At 41.8% G+C, this 18,524-nt stretch overlaps 1 protein-coding gene across 12 annotated transcripts in view; it reads left to right on the forward strand.

Moving 5' to 3' along the window:
* The window catches only part of ACSL6 (acyl-CoA synthetase long chain family member 6), a 76,660-nt gene that overhangs the window by 24,706 nt on the left and 33,430 nt on the right, over nt 1–18,524 (forward strand). For 8 of the 12 annotated variants that reach the window (XM_080997140.1, XM_080997145.1, XM_080997136.1 and 5 more), the window contains one exon: nt 16,897–17,117. In XM_080997140.1, the coding sequence (XP_080853266.1) occupies nt 16,897–17,117 (221 nt within the window). Of the gene's footprint in view, nt 1–2,017; nt 2,136–2,206; nt 2,624–11,997; nt 12,134–16,896; nt 17,118–18,524 lie in introns of those variants that run through there. The other 4 variants (XM_080997139.1, XM_080997137.1, XM_080997143.1 and 1 more) reach the window with 3 other exon arrangements.

The raw sequence follows: 18,524 nt of genomic DNA on the forward strand, positions 1-18,524 counted from the left end.
AAGTTCAACAGCAGAGGAGGAGCAAAGCAGCCACCACCTCTTCTCTGGGAGCTCACATGTTTGCTTGTTTGTGCCAAACCATCGTTTCCTAGTTTGCGCTAAACCATAGTTTTACATGTCAATCAGGTTTCTTGGGAAGTTAAGGATTCTCATTGGAGATGAGAGGAGAGGAGGAGAGAGCATGGCACCCAATATTACATCTCATGATTATTGAGAGCTTCTGGCACATAATATTATGTTTGCACCAGGCATGTGAAGGGTAAAGATAAACAAGTTTCCTTTCTCCTCAAGAGGCTTATCATAGAATTTTAGAGTTATAAGGGAGCCCAAGGACCATCTAGTCCAGCCCCCTGCAATGCAGGAATTATCTGGATTGCAGTCAGTGATGAGGACAGAATAGTTTAAAATTCCCAAAGATCTCATATGTAACAAAGTTGTTTTCTGTTTTAATCTCCTTTTTCAAATTACAGCAGCTCTTGTTTAGTCATTTTGACCTGTTGATAACTAGTTTCCATAGTTACTTTTTAATAAAGTTATACAATATGAGTGATGCTGCAAGATGTAGAAGAGGTGTTTCTGTGGTTACACTGAACATTAATTTACACCACATCTCCCCACCTGCTTTAACTAAGTGTATCTAAAGAAAAGAAAAGAAAAGAAAAAAGAGTAAGTGCTTGCTTACAATGCAATAAAGGGAGATTCCAGACAACGATTGGAGGGTGAAACTTTTGGATGTTTTACAAGAGTTTTACTTCCTGAGTTCCAAACATTCAGTTGAAGATTTGTTCAACTGGCAGCAAGTACAGCAGATACAAAAGAAAATCAGGCTTGCATCATACTGTTGAAACCTCTTTCTGACCTAATCTCTAGGCCTGTGGCCTGTGTAATACACAGGGCACTTTGGGTTTTCTAAATTGTGTATGTTTGCATTTGTATTTGTCAAGTGCCTGACATTCCTACTCCCTGTTTTTGCATGCCCCCACAAACAGACATTGAATTGAATGGTTTGCTCAGTTACTATATGTAGGTTTCTGATTCAACTCTGGCTTGAAAGAGCTTCCAACTAGGAAGGACTTATACTTTGCACGCTGAAGCTCCCAGTTTCAATTCCTAGCATATTCGGTTAAAAGGATTGGGAGCAGGACTAGGAAAGACCTCTAGTGTGGATCCTGTGGCTTTTCGACTCCAACTCCCATTAGTCCCAGCCACCAAGGCCAATGATCAGGGATGATGGGAGTTGTAGTCCAAGAATTCCTGAAGGTCCACGAGTCTCCTCTGTGCTGCCTTAAGGCTTTGCAGGATCACAGCCAGAGGAGACAGTCATATGGGGCAACTGTTTGATTTGGTGGCAGCTTCTTAAGTTCATTCAGCTTGTTGTGTCAGGCTTGCCCTAACACAGTGCCTTCTCATGGAAGAAAACCTTGTCTGAAATCTTGGAGAGCTGTGGCCAGTCATTGTAGACAATGTGTGAGATGGCCAATGGCCTGACTCTGTATAAGGCGTATTTGTTGGTTCCTATGATATTCTGACAGGGCTTTTGCTTACATTGCTTTGCAGCCTAAGGCAGGGATAGGGGAGCTTGGCATGCAAGCAATTATTATTGTTGTTGTTTCCACAACTTTATCATTTCCCCTCTTATTAGTTGAAGAGGTGTTTTCCTATTGGCATCCTAGTTCTAAACAAATTCATTTTAGTGGAATTTGTCTCCAAGCAAGCAATTTTAGGGCCACACCCCACTTTCCTTAGGTAGGCAGATAATTCATGTTCCAATCCTATGGAGCCAAAAGGGCAGCCTTTTTAGCTCTGTGTTGCAGGATTTGCCCTTGGTTGGTGTGCAGGGATTCACAGTATGGTGGCTTTTCCAGACGGGAGCAGTGATTTCAGGACATCTGTCCCAAGGGAGAACTGGGTGTAGGAAAGAGGCACTCATGCCCAGCCTTTCAGGGACTTGGAGAGGGTGGAGCTTCCATTGTTCTTTTGAATCTTAGTAAGAGTGGAGTGATGTTGGCTGGCTCCTCAGAACTGCATCTCCCATGCTGTTGCTATTGGTGCTTTGTTAGGGAATGAGGAAGAGGTAGCTCTGAGTCAAAGGATATGTTGGTGTGTGGGAACCTTGAAAGCCCTGTTTGGACCAAGTAAGTAGCTTCATTTTATTTCGTTCATGGTGTTGCGGAGATGTGCGGGTTGCGAAGAGGAACTTGCTGCACATGAATGCCAAACCCTCTGCACTGCAAGAATTTTTTAAAAAATCTAATCTCAGTTGCAAAAGAAGGAGGGGAATAACATAAAAAAGGGGAAGAGGGCAAAGTCCTTTTAGTTTTCCCCTTGGAGGATAAAACTTTTGATCTCTGAAACATTGTTAATCCCTTCTTGGAGTTGCTGGTACAAAAATCTTACCTCAAAAAGCGCTCTGTGTTAGTATTTAGCACTGTGTGCCAAGGACGCACTTTGAAACAAACACTTGGGAGGATGGGAATCTTTCTATTGGGCGATATTTAGTGCAGAAAACCCTGAAAGCCTGTTGAAGTGCTATGATATGTCACACATTGGCTGCTCAGTGTTTCTTTGTAAGGAAGAGGATGTAGTCTATACATGAAGATCCTAAGATCTGCAAGTATGAAAAGTAAGTGGTGTGTATATACGTTTTACTAATTTAACAGGATGCAAATAGATTGCCTGGTGCATTTGACCCTGTTTTGGAAATTTTGGGGTTGATCAAGTGAGAAATAACTCTGAATGTCATGTTAACGACATCTCTGTTTCCCGGCAACATGCCAGGAGAGCTGTACGTATATAAAGGAGAGACGCTGAGAGCAAACCCAAATTATAACAATAGAGTGGAGCAAATAACTGAATGAGCAATCCTAGCAGCAGCAGCAGAGTACTTTTACTATAATAGCTTTTCGGATTTAAAAAAATCAAATTAGCATAACTGTCTACATGTGTTTTGTGTATCTATGTTTGTGCTCCTATGTATTTGTCATCTTTCCAACGATGAAGAGATTATGTTAAGATAGTGGCATTGGTGTTACCAGTAACGCAAGATTTTGCTAATTGGATATCTGCTCTTTACTCAGCAAAGTGGCATCAGACTGCAGCTTCTAAGTATTTGAAAAGCTTATGTTGCAGATGAACATTTCAGCAAACAGAGGGCTTTTGGCCCTGACCCCTTAGCCTTAGATATTTTGGAGGCAATAAACACTTTGTTTCCTAAGCTCTAATCAACTGAAACATGAATGAACAAACGACACTGCAGACTGAGACAGCTTTTTCATGCTTCTGCAGCTATGTGGACTTTGACTTATTGTGCACCACAAAAAAGCACTGAAGCTTGAGTTGGAAATATGTGGCAGTATTTTTAAAAAATGCTAGTTAAATTTGCCAGTTCCACATTGCCCTGAAAAGCACCAGTTTGCAATGGTAAATGTTGGAGTCAGTGCATTTTTTTCTTCAGGTGGCTGCAAAGGGAAATTGAGACTGAGATGCAAAGTTGGAAGTTCATGTGGTGTAAAAATCCAACTTCAGTTTCATTACCCCTTTAGAGTGGCAGTGGATACTGCCAGTCAGAGGAAGACATTTTTTGAAAGGATACCTTCCTACTGATGGTTTTTATTTCATCATAATTTAGCAGCGTGTAAAGGAAAGATCATGAGACTTGCTGATTCTTTTTGCAGTTGTTTCCCATCTCTTTTGGCTTCTGCTCAATGCAGTGAGAAGATGGGTGCATTTATATGTCAAACTGCTGTTCCCAGGGTTCCCAAGAGCATATTATGAGACAGGATGGCAGGCTGCACTGTTAGATAAACTGCTTCCCAATCATTGCCTCCTTCACTTGACTTTGAATTATAGGCTGCTTTGGGAGCCAACGATATAGCGAACCCCCCCCACCCCCCCCAAAGTAGATTTTATTTAACTTCATATATCCTGCCTGCTTTTAATAGGTGTGGGAACCATCTGGTGGTGTTAGTAGGTTGTTGCATATCACAATTATATGAGCAGTCTTATTTTAGGTCCCATTTATTTTAGCGGTAGAGGCCTGAACACATGCTTACTTCTCCCATTAAAATAAATGAGATTTAAGAGTGTGCTTGAGGTTGGAAGTAACATTTACTTGGATGGAATGTCCACCAAGTCAATGAAACACTTGGGATATGTTTAGAATTGTGATGCAAGTTAATAGTGACATTCCATGTGAGGTTTTCAATATCTGCAATGTTCTCTTGTGCAGCCCAGTGCAACATTTGCTTGAAGGTAACGTGCATGGATTTCAGTTGGAAATTGCTTTGGATATATACGTTTAGGCTTGCATTCTTCATTATAACCATAAATGTATTTTGGATTGTAGTAGGAAATATAGGATTGCAGAGGAGCCATAGGAAGACCCACATGGCAATATGCTACATGGCATCATCAGCATATAGGCCACAGGTGATGAACCTTCTTCAGCCAGAGGACCACATTGCCTTGTGGGAAGCCTTCTGAAGGTTGGATGCCAGGGGTGGCTGGAGTCAGAGGCAAAATGAGTGGAGCAATGGGTGTGGCTCTTACAGTAGGCTGCACTCCAGTCGCACATGAGTTGGAAGGTGGCCGCTGTGATAACTGGGTACTAGGCTAGATGGACCATTGGCCTGGACCATTGGTTCACACATTCTTTCTCTCTCATGCACACCCACCTCTCTATTATTACATTTCAGCCAGGCAAAAGCACTCAAGGAAGAGATGAAGCCGGGCCAATGAGAAGTGTTTTAGACTAGGAGAGTCCTGACAACTGGATAGAGAGCCCTGGAGGGTTGCATTCAGCCTCCAGGGCTGAGGTTCCCCACCCTGATACAGGGAATTTAATTATGCATTAATGTTTACAGGAACACAAATTCCACAAGTTAATGGAGCCATCTTTTGAACTTGTATGCACTATAACAAGCCCATAGATGGCACTGTGAAGAATTGTAATGGCCTGATCTCACTTGGTATTCAGTCCGAGTGCGGGAAGTCCTCAGATGTACTGTTGCACACTCTGCATTTGTGGTGTTGTGTGGGAAAGTGTGATTCCCATTTCTAGAAGATAAATGTAAAAAAAACCCACATGGGCAGTTGTCCAATGCAATATATTTTTATTTGGATGAGAATATAGAGGGGAAGTTTATCAGATTTGCGGGTGACACAAAGCTGGGAGGGATGTCTAACACTATAGAAGACAAAAATCAAGATTCAGAATTACACAGCTGGGCTGGAGCTGGGGGCTAAAGCAAAAATGTTTACATTCAGGATAAAAAAAATTAGGCCCTGCATTTGGGTAAAAATTAAACAAAAAAAGCAATGTCACAAATGTAGAATGGGGAGACTTGGCTTGAAAACAGAATTGTGAAAGAGATCTGGACATCTTAGGGCCCATCCACACTTGTGTTCTCATGATTTCAAGTTACCGGTTGGCTCAGAGGGTGCCCTCCCTACTTTCCCAAGGAAAACCTGCTGTTTTCTGCTGAATTGGAAGAAACGTCAGTTGGGTTTTCTGCAGATTGATGTTTGTTCTGATTCAGCAGCAAACAGTGGGTTTTCCCAAGGAAAGTGGTGAGACAAAACAACAACCCCACCTTTCGGACCCTTGGCTTGAAATCACAGGACAAAGAATGTGTGGATGGACCCTTAGTGGATGTAGCTGAGCAAGAGCTGGCAGTGAGATATAGCTGCTAAGAAGCATACAGCTGCTGCTGCTGCTGCTGCTGCTGCTGCTACCACCACCCAGGAGGACTCCCCTGCTCAGTGCCTGAGGGCCCTAGTCCTGCCACTCACCACCTGGCCTAGGGCAGGGCCTGATGGGCTCTATAAAGGACTACTGCTGCCACTGCTGCTTGCTGCTGGGCAGAGAGGGCTCCATTTTGTTTGCTTTTTGTTTAAATTGCTGTTATTTTTTACCTATGCCATTTTAAACTGTGATATTAATGTTGTATTCTTAGTTTTAGATTTTGATTTATGTGGAAATTGTTTTCCATTTGGTTGTGTATTTTTTTGATGTGGTTTATTTATTGTTTATGACATTTGTAATTATGTAAATCTTGTCATGTTGTAAGCCGCCTTGAGCATTGTTTTTAACTGTGGAAAGGCGGCATACAAATAAAAAACGATGATGGTGATGATACTGCAATCTTAGGCCACTTTGGCAGGAGCACAGTGTTCACATCATGAGAAGTAATAACTTTGCAGTATTCTGCCTTGGTTAATCCATGCCTTCAGAACTGTGTTCAGGGGTGCCGCATTTTAAGAATGGTCATAGACCATTTGGAGCATGTCCAGAGGAGAGAAACAAGGGTGCTAATGGGCTAAAAATCTGTGAAGAACAGTTGAAAGGTCTGGGTGCATTCAGCCTGGAGTAGAGTGGAGACATTACATTGGCCTTCAAATATCTGAAGGTCTGTCATGCAGAAGACAGAGCAGACTTTTTCTCTGTTGTTCTGGAGGACTGGATTAGAACCAATGGGTGGAAACAGCAGGGAAGCAAATTTGCCTATGTGTTAAGAGAAACATCATAACAGTATTTGACAGTGGAACAGACTGCTTTGAAAAGTGATGAGCTCTTCTTAGCTGGAGCTTGCTGCTGTGCTGCTGTCCAGCTTGAAGGCTTCCCACAGGCATCTGGTTGCAAGAACACAATGCTGGACTAGGAGGGCCACTGGCCTGGTCCACCTTGCTCACCATTTGTTCTTATGTTCAGAGGCCAGACAGCCATCTGTCAGTTGCATCTGCATTAAAGTAGGGAAGGGATGGGGGAACTCCGTTCCAGGCATTGTTGTCACCTGGTGTCATTACGATTATGACTAGGTGATTGACAGGTAGGCTGCCTCATCCACCTGCCCAATTTGGGCCTTAGGGAGATAGGATCTTGGCCCAGCAGTCTGAAAATATTTCCCAACCCTGTTGTATGCAGTAGCGTATAGAATACACACCAGATTCTGACCGAGTGTGCTGTTTGTGTTTGTATGTGGAAAATGGGACCTGCGAGTCTTGCAAAGTTGCCTTACCTCTACTAAGAGTAGAAGATTACATCCAGGGTAGGCAACCTAAGGCCCATGGGCCAGATGTGGGCCAACCACCTACTCAATCCGCCCCATGGATGGTCCGGGAATCAACGGGTTTTTACATGAGTAGAATGTGTCCTTTTATTTAAAATGCATCTCTGGGTTATATGTGGGGCATAGGAATTTGTTCATTTTTTTTTCTTTTCAAAATATAGTCCGGCCCCCCCACTGAGGGACGGTGGACTGGCCCATGGCTGAAAAAGGTTGCTGATCCCTGGATTATATAATGGCAGCATATCATCTAATTTTTGAGGGTGGAAAAGAGGCTGAAATTTTCCAGTGGCAATTCTGTTCCAGTTCTATCTGTCAGAATTGGCTGCACCTACCCCATTCACTAAAGCAAACCTGTAATGAAACCCCCCCCCCACTTTCTTGCCTATTTTAAAAGGGCATTTTACTCAGTGTCCTGGGTACAGTATTCACTGAGGAAAAAAGTTCCATTAATTAGTTTCACCTTGCCAGCTATGGGTGTCCGGTGCAAGACAGTATCACGGTCGCTACGACTGTGCAGAAAGTGAGTAGCTGCATGGTCAGCAGGCATGCACAGTCTCTTGTGCTGTGAAGTAAGCCTCTGGGCCCTAAGAGGCCAAACAATACCTGTGTTCCTTTATCCAAGTGTCTGGTGGCCCCCATTTTGATGAAGATTGTGGACTACAATACCTATGTGTGCCTGGATGCAGCTTGCTAGTTTGGTGGGGGTGTCTGACTCTTAAAGGTTAGCGTTAGGGTGAGGCATGTTAGCTTTGTTATTTTCTGTTCTGTACTTGAATTCCCAAAAGTATCCTTCCTTACACTGTTAGTCCTTTAATTATCTTTTTACTGGTAATCGGTTCTTATGCTTATGCTTCTAACCTCCTTAATAAAGTATTGCATTTATCCTGGTGTGGTTTCTTGAAGTAAGCCTGGCTCTAAATCTGGTACCTGGCTGCTTGGTGCTCCTGAATAATTTGTTTGTTTGGGGCTCAAGAGATAGAGAGTGAGTAGACGGTTTGGCGCTTGTCTCTGTGAATCTCAAGGATGTCCAGAAACAGCCTGAGGGCACTAACAGGGATGATGGCTGTACTATCTGGCAGGGTTGGTTTTCACCCTGGTTATTCAGTATCCCATTACAACTCAGGAGATTGGCATCCAGGGTTTGGGTAGAACATTCCTTGGGGGTGGGAGCATTAGCAGATTTGAGTATTCATTCTCCCCATTTCTACAAAACCTAATTTCTCCTATCTCACCTGTTGGATGCTGCTGCTCTCTGCTAGCTTGACTCAGATGGAGTTATTTTTGTGTTGTAAGTATTGGGCCATGTCCCAACATGGGGCTGCAGACTCCAGGCCGACTCAGGACAGGGTCATTGTCAAGCTGCTCTTAGACAGAAAAAATCAAGATTAACCTTTCAATGTGTTGTCCTAGTCAGAATATCTGTGAGCCACAGAAATGAAGAAATCAGATTTGAATTAAAGAGAATAGCAGTATAAGTAGTTTAGAAGTATTGATTTTAAAAATATATTCCAAAGGTGGGAAGAGAGAATTCCAGGTTTGTTTGCTTTTAATATAAACATTTGTTTTTATTCTATACCTAATCTCCTCGGTTTATTGACAGCATTCCACTACAGGGTTTTCTCCTTTTACTTTCTTGTGTGCACAGCTCCCTTTATTTATTAAATTCTGGTCAAAATATGTCTTTATATGGCTCCATGTATGAATCTATTAGCCCATGCAATTGATCAACCTTGGCTTCATTTGCCAAGTTCATTACTGACTCATCAGAATGAAAAAGATGGGAGATAGTCATAGGTGCTGAACTATTCAAAGCTTCAAATGGGGGAAAAAGAATCCGAATTCTTATTTAATTCAGTGGCAGATACACCTAGGATGTTTGCTTTTCTCCCCTCCCAACTGGCACTACACTAGAATATTTCCTCCCTCCCCAACAATTTTAAGGAGTGTGTGGTAAACTAACAGTTCTCGAGGTTAAGCACGTAAGGAGAGCCCTGCTGAATTGGACCAAAGGCTAATCTAGTTCAGCATCCTGTTTCCCACAGAGGCCAACAGGATGCCTATGGGAAGCCAGGACAGCAACATAATAGCCCTCTCCTCTTGTATCCTAGCAACTGTTATTCAGAGGCACATTGCCTCTGCCCCTGGAGGTAGTGGCTTAGTAGCCACCCTTTTCGACCAGGGACGTGCCAGCAAGAGATAGTTACCAAGAAGGTACCACCTCAGGGGGATGTTGGATACTAAACTGTAAAATGTAAGCTTTGCTGAATTAATTAAGCAGAGTCTACAGTAAAAAACTAGCACAGCAAAATAGAAATTTAATATTGAGCAGCGTAATAGTCACTTTTGTTGCAAAAGAAAGGAAGAGTTAAACTTGCTGCTGCTTGGGAGAGGAAGTGCTTAGCATTACACGCATAATAATACTGCAATAATATCAGTCATGAAGAGATGATGGTTTGTGTGCCTGCCCATCAGTTCTATTTTTGAAGCTAATCTCTTTAAGGTACCTACTAACAGTAGCACCTGTGTGTCTCCTGGCACCAAATTGAATAGGAAACAGAAAGCAATTGCTTAAACTGTAATTTAGGCAGTGTGATGATGTTCATGACTAAGTAATTGTTGATCACTGAACATACTGATATAGTGCTATTGATTGTACACATGGCAATTTACGAAGAACAGGTCTGACAGGTCCCTTACCCAACAATCTGCAAAAGAGAAAGCCACAACAAGAAGAAAAAACTGTGGAAGTGGGGACAGATAGAGGCAGAGGTAAACAGAATAAGAATAATGGGCTTACATACTTATGGTAGATAATTGGGGCAAGGATGTTGTTCTAAATGCTTCATGAAACAGAGGAGGATCTGAGGAGTGATTTGATGGAGGTGAGGAGGAAGGTATCTCAGAAGTCATTCTGAGAGGCATAACAATCAGCAAGTGAGAAAGGGCAGAGTCATTTTAGGAAACAGGAGGGTGGTGGAATACAGTATTAATGTTTTGATATACTCTTCCTTATTATTTCAGGTGTGAATGGGATGGTTGGTAACCTACTCCTTACTATACATTGTGAACTTGGTTTCTGATCTCAAGGTACTAAATAGGATGCCTATGTGTTTCCCCTTCAAAACACTTGGAAGTAGCAACTGGAAAAGGATTGCTGCATCTTCATGTATTTGGGAAGAAGCTGCTGTGTGTGTGTGTGTGTGTGTGTGTGTGTGTGTGTGTGTGTGTAACCTTGTAGCCAACATGTATCATCCTTTTGAATTCTTTTATACTCAGAGATTTCTCATTCTTCCTCTTCTAAATGTGGCTTTAAACCCTTTTAGTTCATCACCATACTCATCCATACTCCATACTCAAGGAAATACTCATCCACAGACTGTGCTTGGCAATCCTGAACAAGTTGATTCAGATTTCGGCCATTAGTTCCTAGTTTAGGATTCCACCAGCACCGGATTTAGTGACCTCCTCATTATTCTGCTGCATATTCGGCATGAAATAAATATCGCAGTTGTGCATTTGAAACAGATTTCAAAGCCACAAAATGAGGGGGAAAGAAGATGGATGCACAGCCCAATTGCCACTGGATTTGGGGTGCATTTTCCCCACTATCAAACTGCATGTTTGAACTATCAAAACCCATGTTATCTGAGGAACCTGGCCAATTCACATTTCAGAATGCTTTGCTGTTGTTTGCAAGCAAACTTCTTATTGTCACAGTTGTAACAGATATCTTCAAGTGTGGTTACAGGATGTATCCTAAACAGTTCATCTCAAAAGCATCGCTGCGGGTGTCTCTGAATACAAGGCGATGCTGTCATGGCAACAGGGTGTTACTTAGCAAGCATTCCACTTGTTCAGGCAACAGGGGAAGGGTTTTGAATTTAGAAGAGAGTTACACACACTCACACAGTTGAAGCTGCCAGAGAGTACATGGCTGCAAATGGGGAGGCATTGAAAGGGATCTGATTTTGGAATCTGTTAGAGAAGGAGATATGAAAGGAACCTTGCATTAGGCAGCAGTGATGAGAGGGAGCTATGAGGGGAAAACCTCGCAGGGGGACAGAAAGTAAGAGACAAAGAGGCTGAGGACAGCACAGACACATGAAAAGCAATGAAGTGGATGCAAAGATCGTTGTGTGAAGTTGATACAAAGGGAAGCAGTAGAAGTCGAAGAATGTAAGAAGATATGGTGGGAAGCAGGGTTGGGGGAGAAATTTGATTCAGTATGCATTGAAAGCTGAATCTATCAAGTTCACACATTCTAAAATAATACGTGAACTGAAACACAGGGCTCCTTTGAAATGTGCATTTATCTGAATTTTGCAATACAGTTCTCCAATCCAACAATGTTTGTATGTCTTAGGGGGGAAGTGAATAAAAATGAATGCAAAACATGCATTATATCAGGGGAAATTGCTTGAAAAAATATGTACATTGGTCAAAACTGCATATAAAAATGTGTTTATCGTGAGAAATTTGCAGTAAAATCCTGGTGAATTTTCAATTGCTAATTGCTTCAAAATGTGGAGAACTGAATTTGAATGTGGAAAAATAAGAACCAAAATTGGCAGATCCTTCCATCCTTGGCTGGAAGACTAGAGGGCTTATTTGGGCTCATTAAGGTGTTGACATTTGTATGACACACTAGGTTAAAGGCCATGCTGAATCTCTAAAAGGTGCAACTTCACCAAACCTTTCCTCACACACTAGGTTCCTCAAATATGCCAGGCTTATTAGAGCAAACAGCTAGGAAAGACCTTTAATAGTGCAAAACAAAATTATATTTTAAAGCTGCTAGGGGATTCTTTAAAAACACTGCCACTATCACCACCAACATCAACAGGTCACAGAATTTGTCAGTATCCAAGATAAGGTCATATTCATGCTGTGCAACCTTTTGGTTTTCATTGTAGAGTGTTTCCAGCACGAGAAACATCTCCTTTCAGTAAAAGAGCAAACAAACTTTCCATCAACACTCTTCTGCCCTGTGTAGTCATTCTCTTCCCACTGGATGCAGTTTCCACACCTACTAAAGCAGAATTGGGGAAAGAGAGCCATCACAGTAGGTAGGAGGGAAATTGTTACTCACACTGGATAAATCTTGTACGTGCAGAGTAGCTAGAAATATTTAGAGAAGTGCCTCACCCTCCCTTGTTCTGATCTTTCTCTGTAACAGTCAAAACAAAATGCTTGTTTCTCCTACCCATGATCATATACCCAGAGCTGCATGTAGTAGTGGGAGACTGAAAGTTCTGTTTTGGATGCTGCAGAAAAGCATGAGGGACTGACAGTATAAGCCACTCAGATTCACTATTCTTGTAAAACAAAGGCCTTACAAAATGTAGTGACCTCTCTGGAGTAATTTGTGGCAGCTTTATCTTGTGACCCACTGCCTCTGGCCAATGCCATTCCTCTGCAAGCCATGGCCCTGATTCTAATTGCCTCCCTGACACATCTGCTTTTTGGGGAAACGGAGCATCCAAAATGCCAGTCATGGCACGCCATTTATCAGGTAGTTTGGTCTGATCATCAGTAGGCTATTTCCTCTCTTTGTCCAAGGACTGCTCCCAATCTACCAGAAGTTACCAGTGCAACCAAAGAAGACTGTTTTCTGACTTCAGGTCTAGGTCTAGGAGTTGCTGGGTCCATGGTAGGGAGGGGCTTGAATAAGGTTGTGTCCTTATTCTTTTAAAGAACTCTGTGAAGTAAATGGTACTGGATATCTTGTTTCACACCCTAATGTGCATCCTAGAAGACTTCCACATTCTCCTTAAAATTCAGGGAAGTTTTTAGTGTTTGATGTCTTATTGTGTTTTAATTTGTTGGAAACCACTCATAGTGGCTGGGGTAACCCAGACAGATTATTATTAAGGGCTTGAGAAATTTGTGGCACTTCTTGAACAGATATCACACTCATTGATTGTTGAGTGGACTCCTTAGATAGTGAAATAGCTTCTCCTGCTCCTCACCTGAGATCTCGCATCTCCACACTTCACTCAGCGGTCCTGTTGAAGTATGAAAATGAATGCATTGTGGGGAGGAGCCAGTAGCTGGTCTCACCCTTGGTTGTTTGTGCAGAGGCCTGCACCTGAACAATATTGGCAGGGTAAGTTGTGCATAGGGAGCCTACAGGCATTTGGTTTCATCCACATGAGTTGTATGCGAAGGAGTGCCATCGAATCAGGAGTAGCCATAGTTTAATAGTAGAACGCGTGCTGTGTGTACAGAATGCCCCAGGTTCAATTCAGGACATATACAGTTTAAAAAGGATGAAGTAGCCTTTTGATGGGAAAAGGCCCTTTAGAGCTGCTGCATCACATTATATTGGGTTAGATTACCAAGGATCTGACTCTGTGTCAGGCCGGTTCATATATACCACGTTCACACACTGTTTTCCATGTCGAGTAAACACCTGCACATGGCTAAAGCATAGGAGCTGTAAGGTCAGACCACACTTGAGCCATCATTACATCAATGTAGGAGGGTTTATAGCACCCTCTCTTGCTTGCTGAATGTAATATTTTCTGTTTTGTATAGATGTTGCAGTGCTTATTCAGTGGGAGCTGTTGGCTCTAGAGATCCAGTAGTGATGTTAATGAAAGGCCTGGATGTAGAACAAAATAAGCTGATAGGTGACAAGTAAAGTTCAGGAAAGGATTATTTATCACACACTCTTAGGGCTTTATTTTATTTTATTTATTTATTGAATTTATATACCGCCACAGGTCTCAGGGTGGGTCACAGAATAAATGCACATCCCTGAAGCAACCAATAACTAATTGTGTGGTTTACGGTGTGATAGCTCAGTCAATAGAGCATGAGACTGTTAATCTCAAGGTTGTGCGTTCGAGTCCTCTGGTGGGCGAGAGATTCCTGCATTTCACGGGGTTGGACCTTGTGGTCCATTCCAACTCTACAATTCTATGATTCTATATGGTGATAAATCTGTGGCAATGAAAATTAAATGCTTTACCAGAGCGATAATAACAATGCATAGAATTTACTTTAACCCAAATCTACTTAGAGAAAATAGGAATCATAATTGTCTGAATCTGTGCTGCCAAATGGTACTGAGTCACTGCTTCAAAGGAGGCAAATTGCACAAATATTGGCCTGGATCCTAAAATATGTGGACATAATGAAATTTAAGGAAGGAAAGTCTCCAGTTTCTTCCTACCCTTTGCAGTGGTTACACCCACAACTCATGTTGACTGTCTATTCTCCTTTCCTTGTTCCATTCAGCTTCTGGGTCTTTCATGTCAGCTGTAAGCTAGGTGAGCTGCATGGTGTTTTATCACTGTTATATGCTCTACTATTTTTGCAAATCCCGTAAATTCCAGCCCTGCCACTATTGCCAGCCCAAACCTATAGAGAAATTATTATCACTTATAATATTAACAACCTGGATTATGAAGGTTATTGTTTACAAAGCCCTCTCACCTTTTAATAAACGTGTTATGACTATTGTGTCTCAGCACAGTCTGCCATCATGCCAGGGTGCTCTGCTCTGGGTCCAATGGCTGGCAGGGATCATCATAGCTGCCTCTGCAAGCCATTGAGTTTTAATTGAGCCTGCCCACAAACTTTTTACATCAGCAGTGGACTTACTGGGCCTGGGTATGCAAGTTTAAACCTCCTCCTCCTCCTCCTCCTCCTCCTCCTCCTTCTATTAAATTTGTATACTGCCCTATACTCGCAGGTCTCAGAGCAGTTCACAGGATAAAATCACAATATAAAAACAAAAAAATACATAATCAAAATAAAAACAGGTTCCTTAAAGGAACCTGAGCCTAGTTTTACAAAAAGCAGGTGTGATACAACCCTGCTTCTGGCTTGTACCACTTTAGATACAAGCTATTTTGCTGTTTGTCATTTTGTTTTGTTTTTGTAAAGATGCCTTGAATTGCCTTTAGTGAGAGAAGGCATCTAATAAATTTAATTAGTTATTATTAATAATAATAGCTAGCTAGTGAGTGTGCACATGCCTGAATATTTCCTGAATAGAAAAAGATAACACATTAACATGGAAAACTAGTACATCAGAAAAAAGACAATGGTAGGTTTTTCCGTGTGCAGATATTCCTGCCCCCTCCCATGAAATAGCATTCAGGCATGAGAGTTCCCACAGGCAGCCTGAAAGTATGCAACTCAGAAACTGGGTTGCTACCACACATGTTGTGAGAACATAATCTGCAGTTCCCATACTTCCCCAACTCCTCTAATAGCTTCCCATCTTGTACTTCAGAATGCTATGCTCAAAGCTAGAATGAATTCCTGACTTCTACGCTTGATTATTTACAAACCATTACACAGAGGGATAAAGCCAAAGAGCTTGGAAAATTTCCAAACAAACAAAACGGAACATTGTGAGCTTAATGAGAGAGAGAGAGCGAGCAACAGACAGACAGACAGAGAGACATAGCTACACCCTCTCTTCAAAGATATTCAGAACTCTCCTTGTGGCTGGCAATGCCGTTGGATAATTATCTCTGTTCCATCACTGAACATGAAACCAATGACCCACTGGAGCGATTTGTCATTTCTGAAACTGTCTTTCTGGGAGTTGGCCTTGCCTTCGCTGAAGGGACAAGCGTAGGTGAGCTTGTGGTTGCTGCAGGATGAACTAGTGGGTTTATGTTGGGTGCATTTTAATTGTGTGTCCTCTCAGCAAAGTAGTACTATGGCAAAGTACTACTGTGAAATAGATTTGCTGCGGCAGTAGCAGCCCTGTGTCCTGTAGCTCTCTGGAAAGCTATTGTAGTCTATTGTACCTGAAGTGATGGCTGTAGTTTGCCTAATGCCACCTGAGTTTTGCTATATACCAGCATATCACTCACTGCACCAAACAAAACAATAAGCACCTATGTTATGATGTCTGTTGGCAGGAAATTAAGCTACAGCTTTATGTTAAAAAAATGGTTTCTTGTAAATTCTTCAAGGGTGCTCAAAGTGGAGGCAAGTAAACAAGCAGGCTTTAAGCATTCTCAAAGATGTACACTGAAAGTGTTATGGCTTTAGTTCTGGTCTAAATTTTCTGTTAAGGGTTTTCATAACTGAGGGATTTGCTGCTTCTCACAGAAGCAACACTTGCTTTTGTTTTCAACATGCTGTGATGCTATGTCATCATGAGGTTGTTACTGAGGCTTAATGATATTTGAAATGAAATCTGTAAGTAAGCACAAGCCCTTCTCTTGCTGGAAGCAGCTTTTGTGGGGGCATTTTCAGTTGTTGTTTTCTTAATAAGACTATAGTTATAGGAGAGGCGTAGCAACCACGAGTTGGTTGATATTTTACTTTGGCCACAGAAAGTGGCACACTAGTTGCAAGTGTCCCATTTCATCCCCCCCACCCCGGAAATAGTATGAAGCAAAATGCACTGTGGGTGGGTGTCAAGGCCCAATCTGAGTCAGTGCTGGCTGGGGCTGGCACAAGACCCTTGGCTGCTGAGGTAAAGGAGAAGATGGTCCTTGACATCTGAAGGGAAGGCGTTCCACATGGAGGGCATCACTACCAAGAAGGCCTTCTGCCTGGTTCCCTGTAACTTCATTTCTCGCTGTGAGGGAATCAGCAGAAGACCCTTGGCACTGGACCTCCATGTCTGGGCTAAACGATAGAGGTGGAGATGCTCCTTCAGGTTTACTGGGCCGAGGCCGTTTAGGGCTTCAAAGGTCAGCACCAACACTTTGAATTGTTCTTGGAAATGTACTGGGAGCCTGGGAAGATCCTTTAAGATCGGTGTTGTATGGTCCTAAAAAACCCCACCTTTGGGGTCCTCTGTCTTTTGACCCTGCTGTGAACTAATTCATTGTTTCTCCATTGGGTTCTGCAGAAGTTGCCATTTCAATCTTTGAAAAGATGCAAGCGCAAGAGATCCTCAGGAACCTGCGGCTTCCAGAGTTTGAAGACTTCAGTCAGTTTTTCCGAAGTTTGCCGGCTGCTACCTTGGTTGGCATTGGTGCCTTTGCAGCTGTTGTTGCTTACTGGTTGGCCAGCCGGCCAAAAGCAGTGAAACCACCATGTGACCTCCTGATGCAATCAGAAGAAGTTGAGGTGAGTCTTTATGCTCTTTACAAAAAACAAGAGTTAGACTTTATGAAAAGTTGTTGCTGTGTTTTTGCTGCGCTTTTTTCATTAGTAGGCAGCATGGCTCTTACTTCATTGATTTTTTACAATATTCATAGGCAGCAATCTTAAACATTGTGACAGTACAATTGATTTTAACAGAATGGCTTGTCCAAAGTGGTTTTTGAGTTTTCCTCTGGATACTAATATATCAGAACAAACTTAGTATGGCCTGCTTGTCTGCCGATTACTGCCATGTGCGCCTCTCAACCACATATTTGTTTTTGCAGCAAAAATGCCTTAATCCAAATAATTACTGAATATTTCATTAGCTTGGTATTACTTTGATATCTTATTTTTTAAAATATGTTTGTTTGTGATGAACAAGCGCTTTCAAGAAAGCACTTGCTGGACTGAATTCCAGTTCTGTGGAGCAAAGTGTTTTTTTGTGCTGACCACTGAAAATGATAAAACATGGGATATCTAGCTGCCTAAATATTAATGAAATATTTACATGTTTGTTTTCTGAAAAATGAATGATGCAATACAGTTCCCTTGCCATTGTTCTTGTTTGTAACATGCTTTTAATCCTTGGAGACATATTTGTAAAAGCCTAGACAAAGCAAGGTAATTATACTATTGAGATTCCTATTATGATACTCAAAAACCCCTCATTATTATTTTATTTTTAAAGTCCATACAAAAACTTACCTATGGTGATTGTGAACTCTAATCCTTTATGCTTTTGGGGTTACTTAGTGTTATCCAAATATATAATTTTGAGACAGCTGAAAACAAACTACTTGGGCATGGTGGGTGTTGAAGTGGTTTTATCACATGGGCTTATGAGGGATTGTTGAGGCAAATGGACTGCTCAACCAGTGATACATGAAGCTTTTCCCCCTACTCTGAGAAATCACCAAGCAACCATGCAGTAAGCCTAGAAAGACCAATCGGAGAAAGGAATTAAGAATGAACATACTGAAGGGGCAGAAGTTAACACAGAGGAATAATTAAGAATACATTGTCTCTGAACTGTAATGATGAGATCTAGTTTTTTTTCAAGTCCACTAATCACAAGGATCAGCCATACCTAAACCTGGTATTTTCTTCAACCGATCTGGAGAAGGACGATCATATAATAATAATAATAATAATAATAATAATAATAATAATAATATCCAGGCTGATCAGTGGATTTGTTCATTTTATTTGAAATAGGAAAGTTCAGGAAAATTTTGATTGAAACTTTAGGCTACTCTTTGATGTATAAAATAAGGAGACCATTAAAATGTTCCCACTACATTAGAAATGAGATAGTAGGCCACAAAATTCACGTCGTGCCAATGTTCAACTTCATGAAGAGACACTGTCAAAGGTGAGTAGGGGAAAAGC

Source organism: Podarcis pityusensis (genome assembly GCF_964106645.2).
Source record: "Podarcis pityusensis genome assembly, chromosome: 2".
Taxonomy (NCBI): domain Eukaryota; kingdom Metazoa; phylum Chordata; class Lepidosauria; order Squamata; family Lacertidae; genus Podarcis; species Podarcis pityusensis.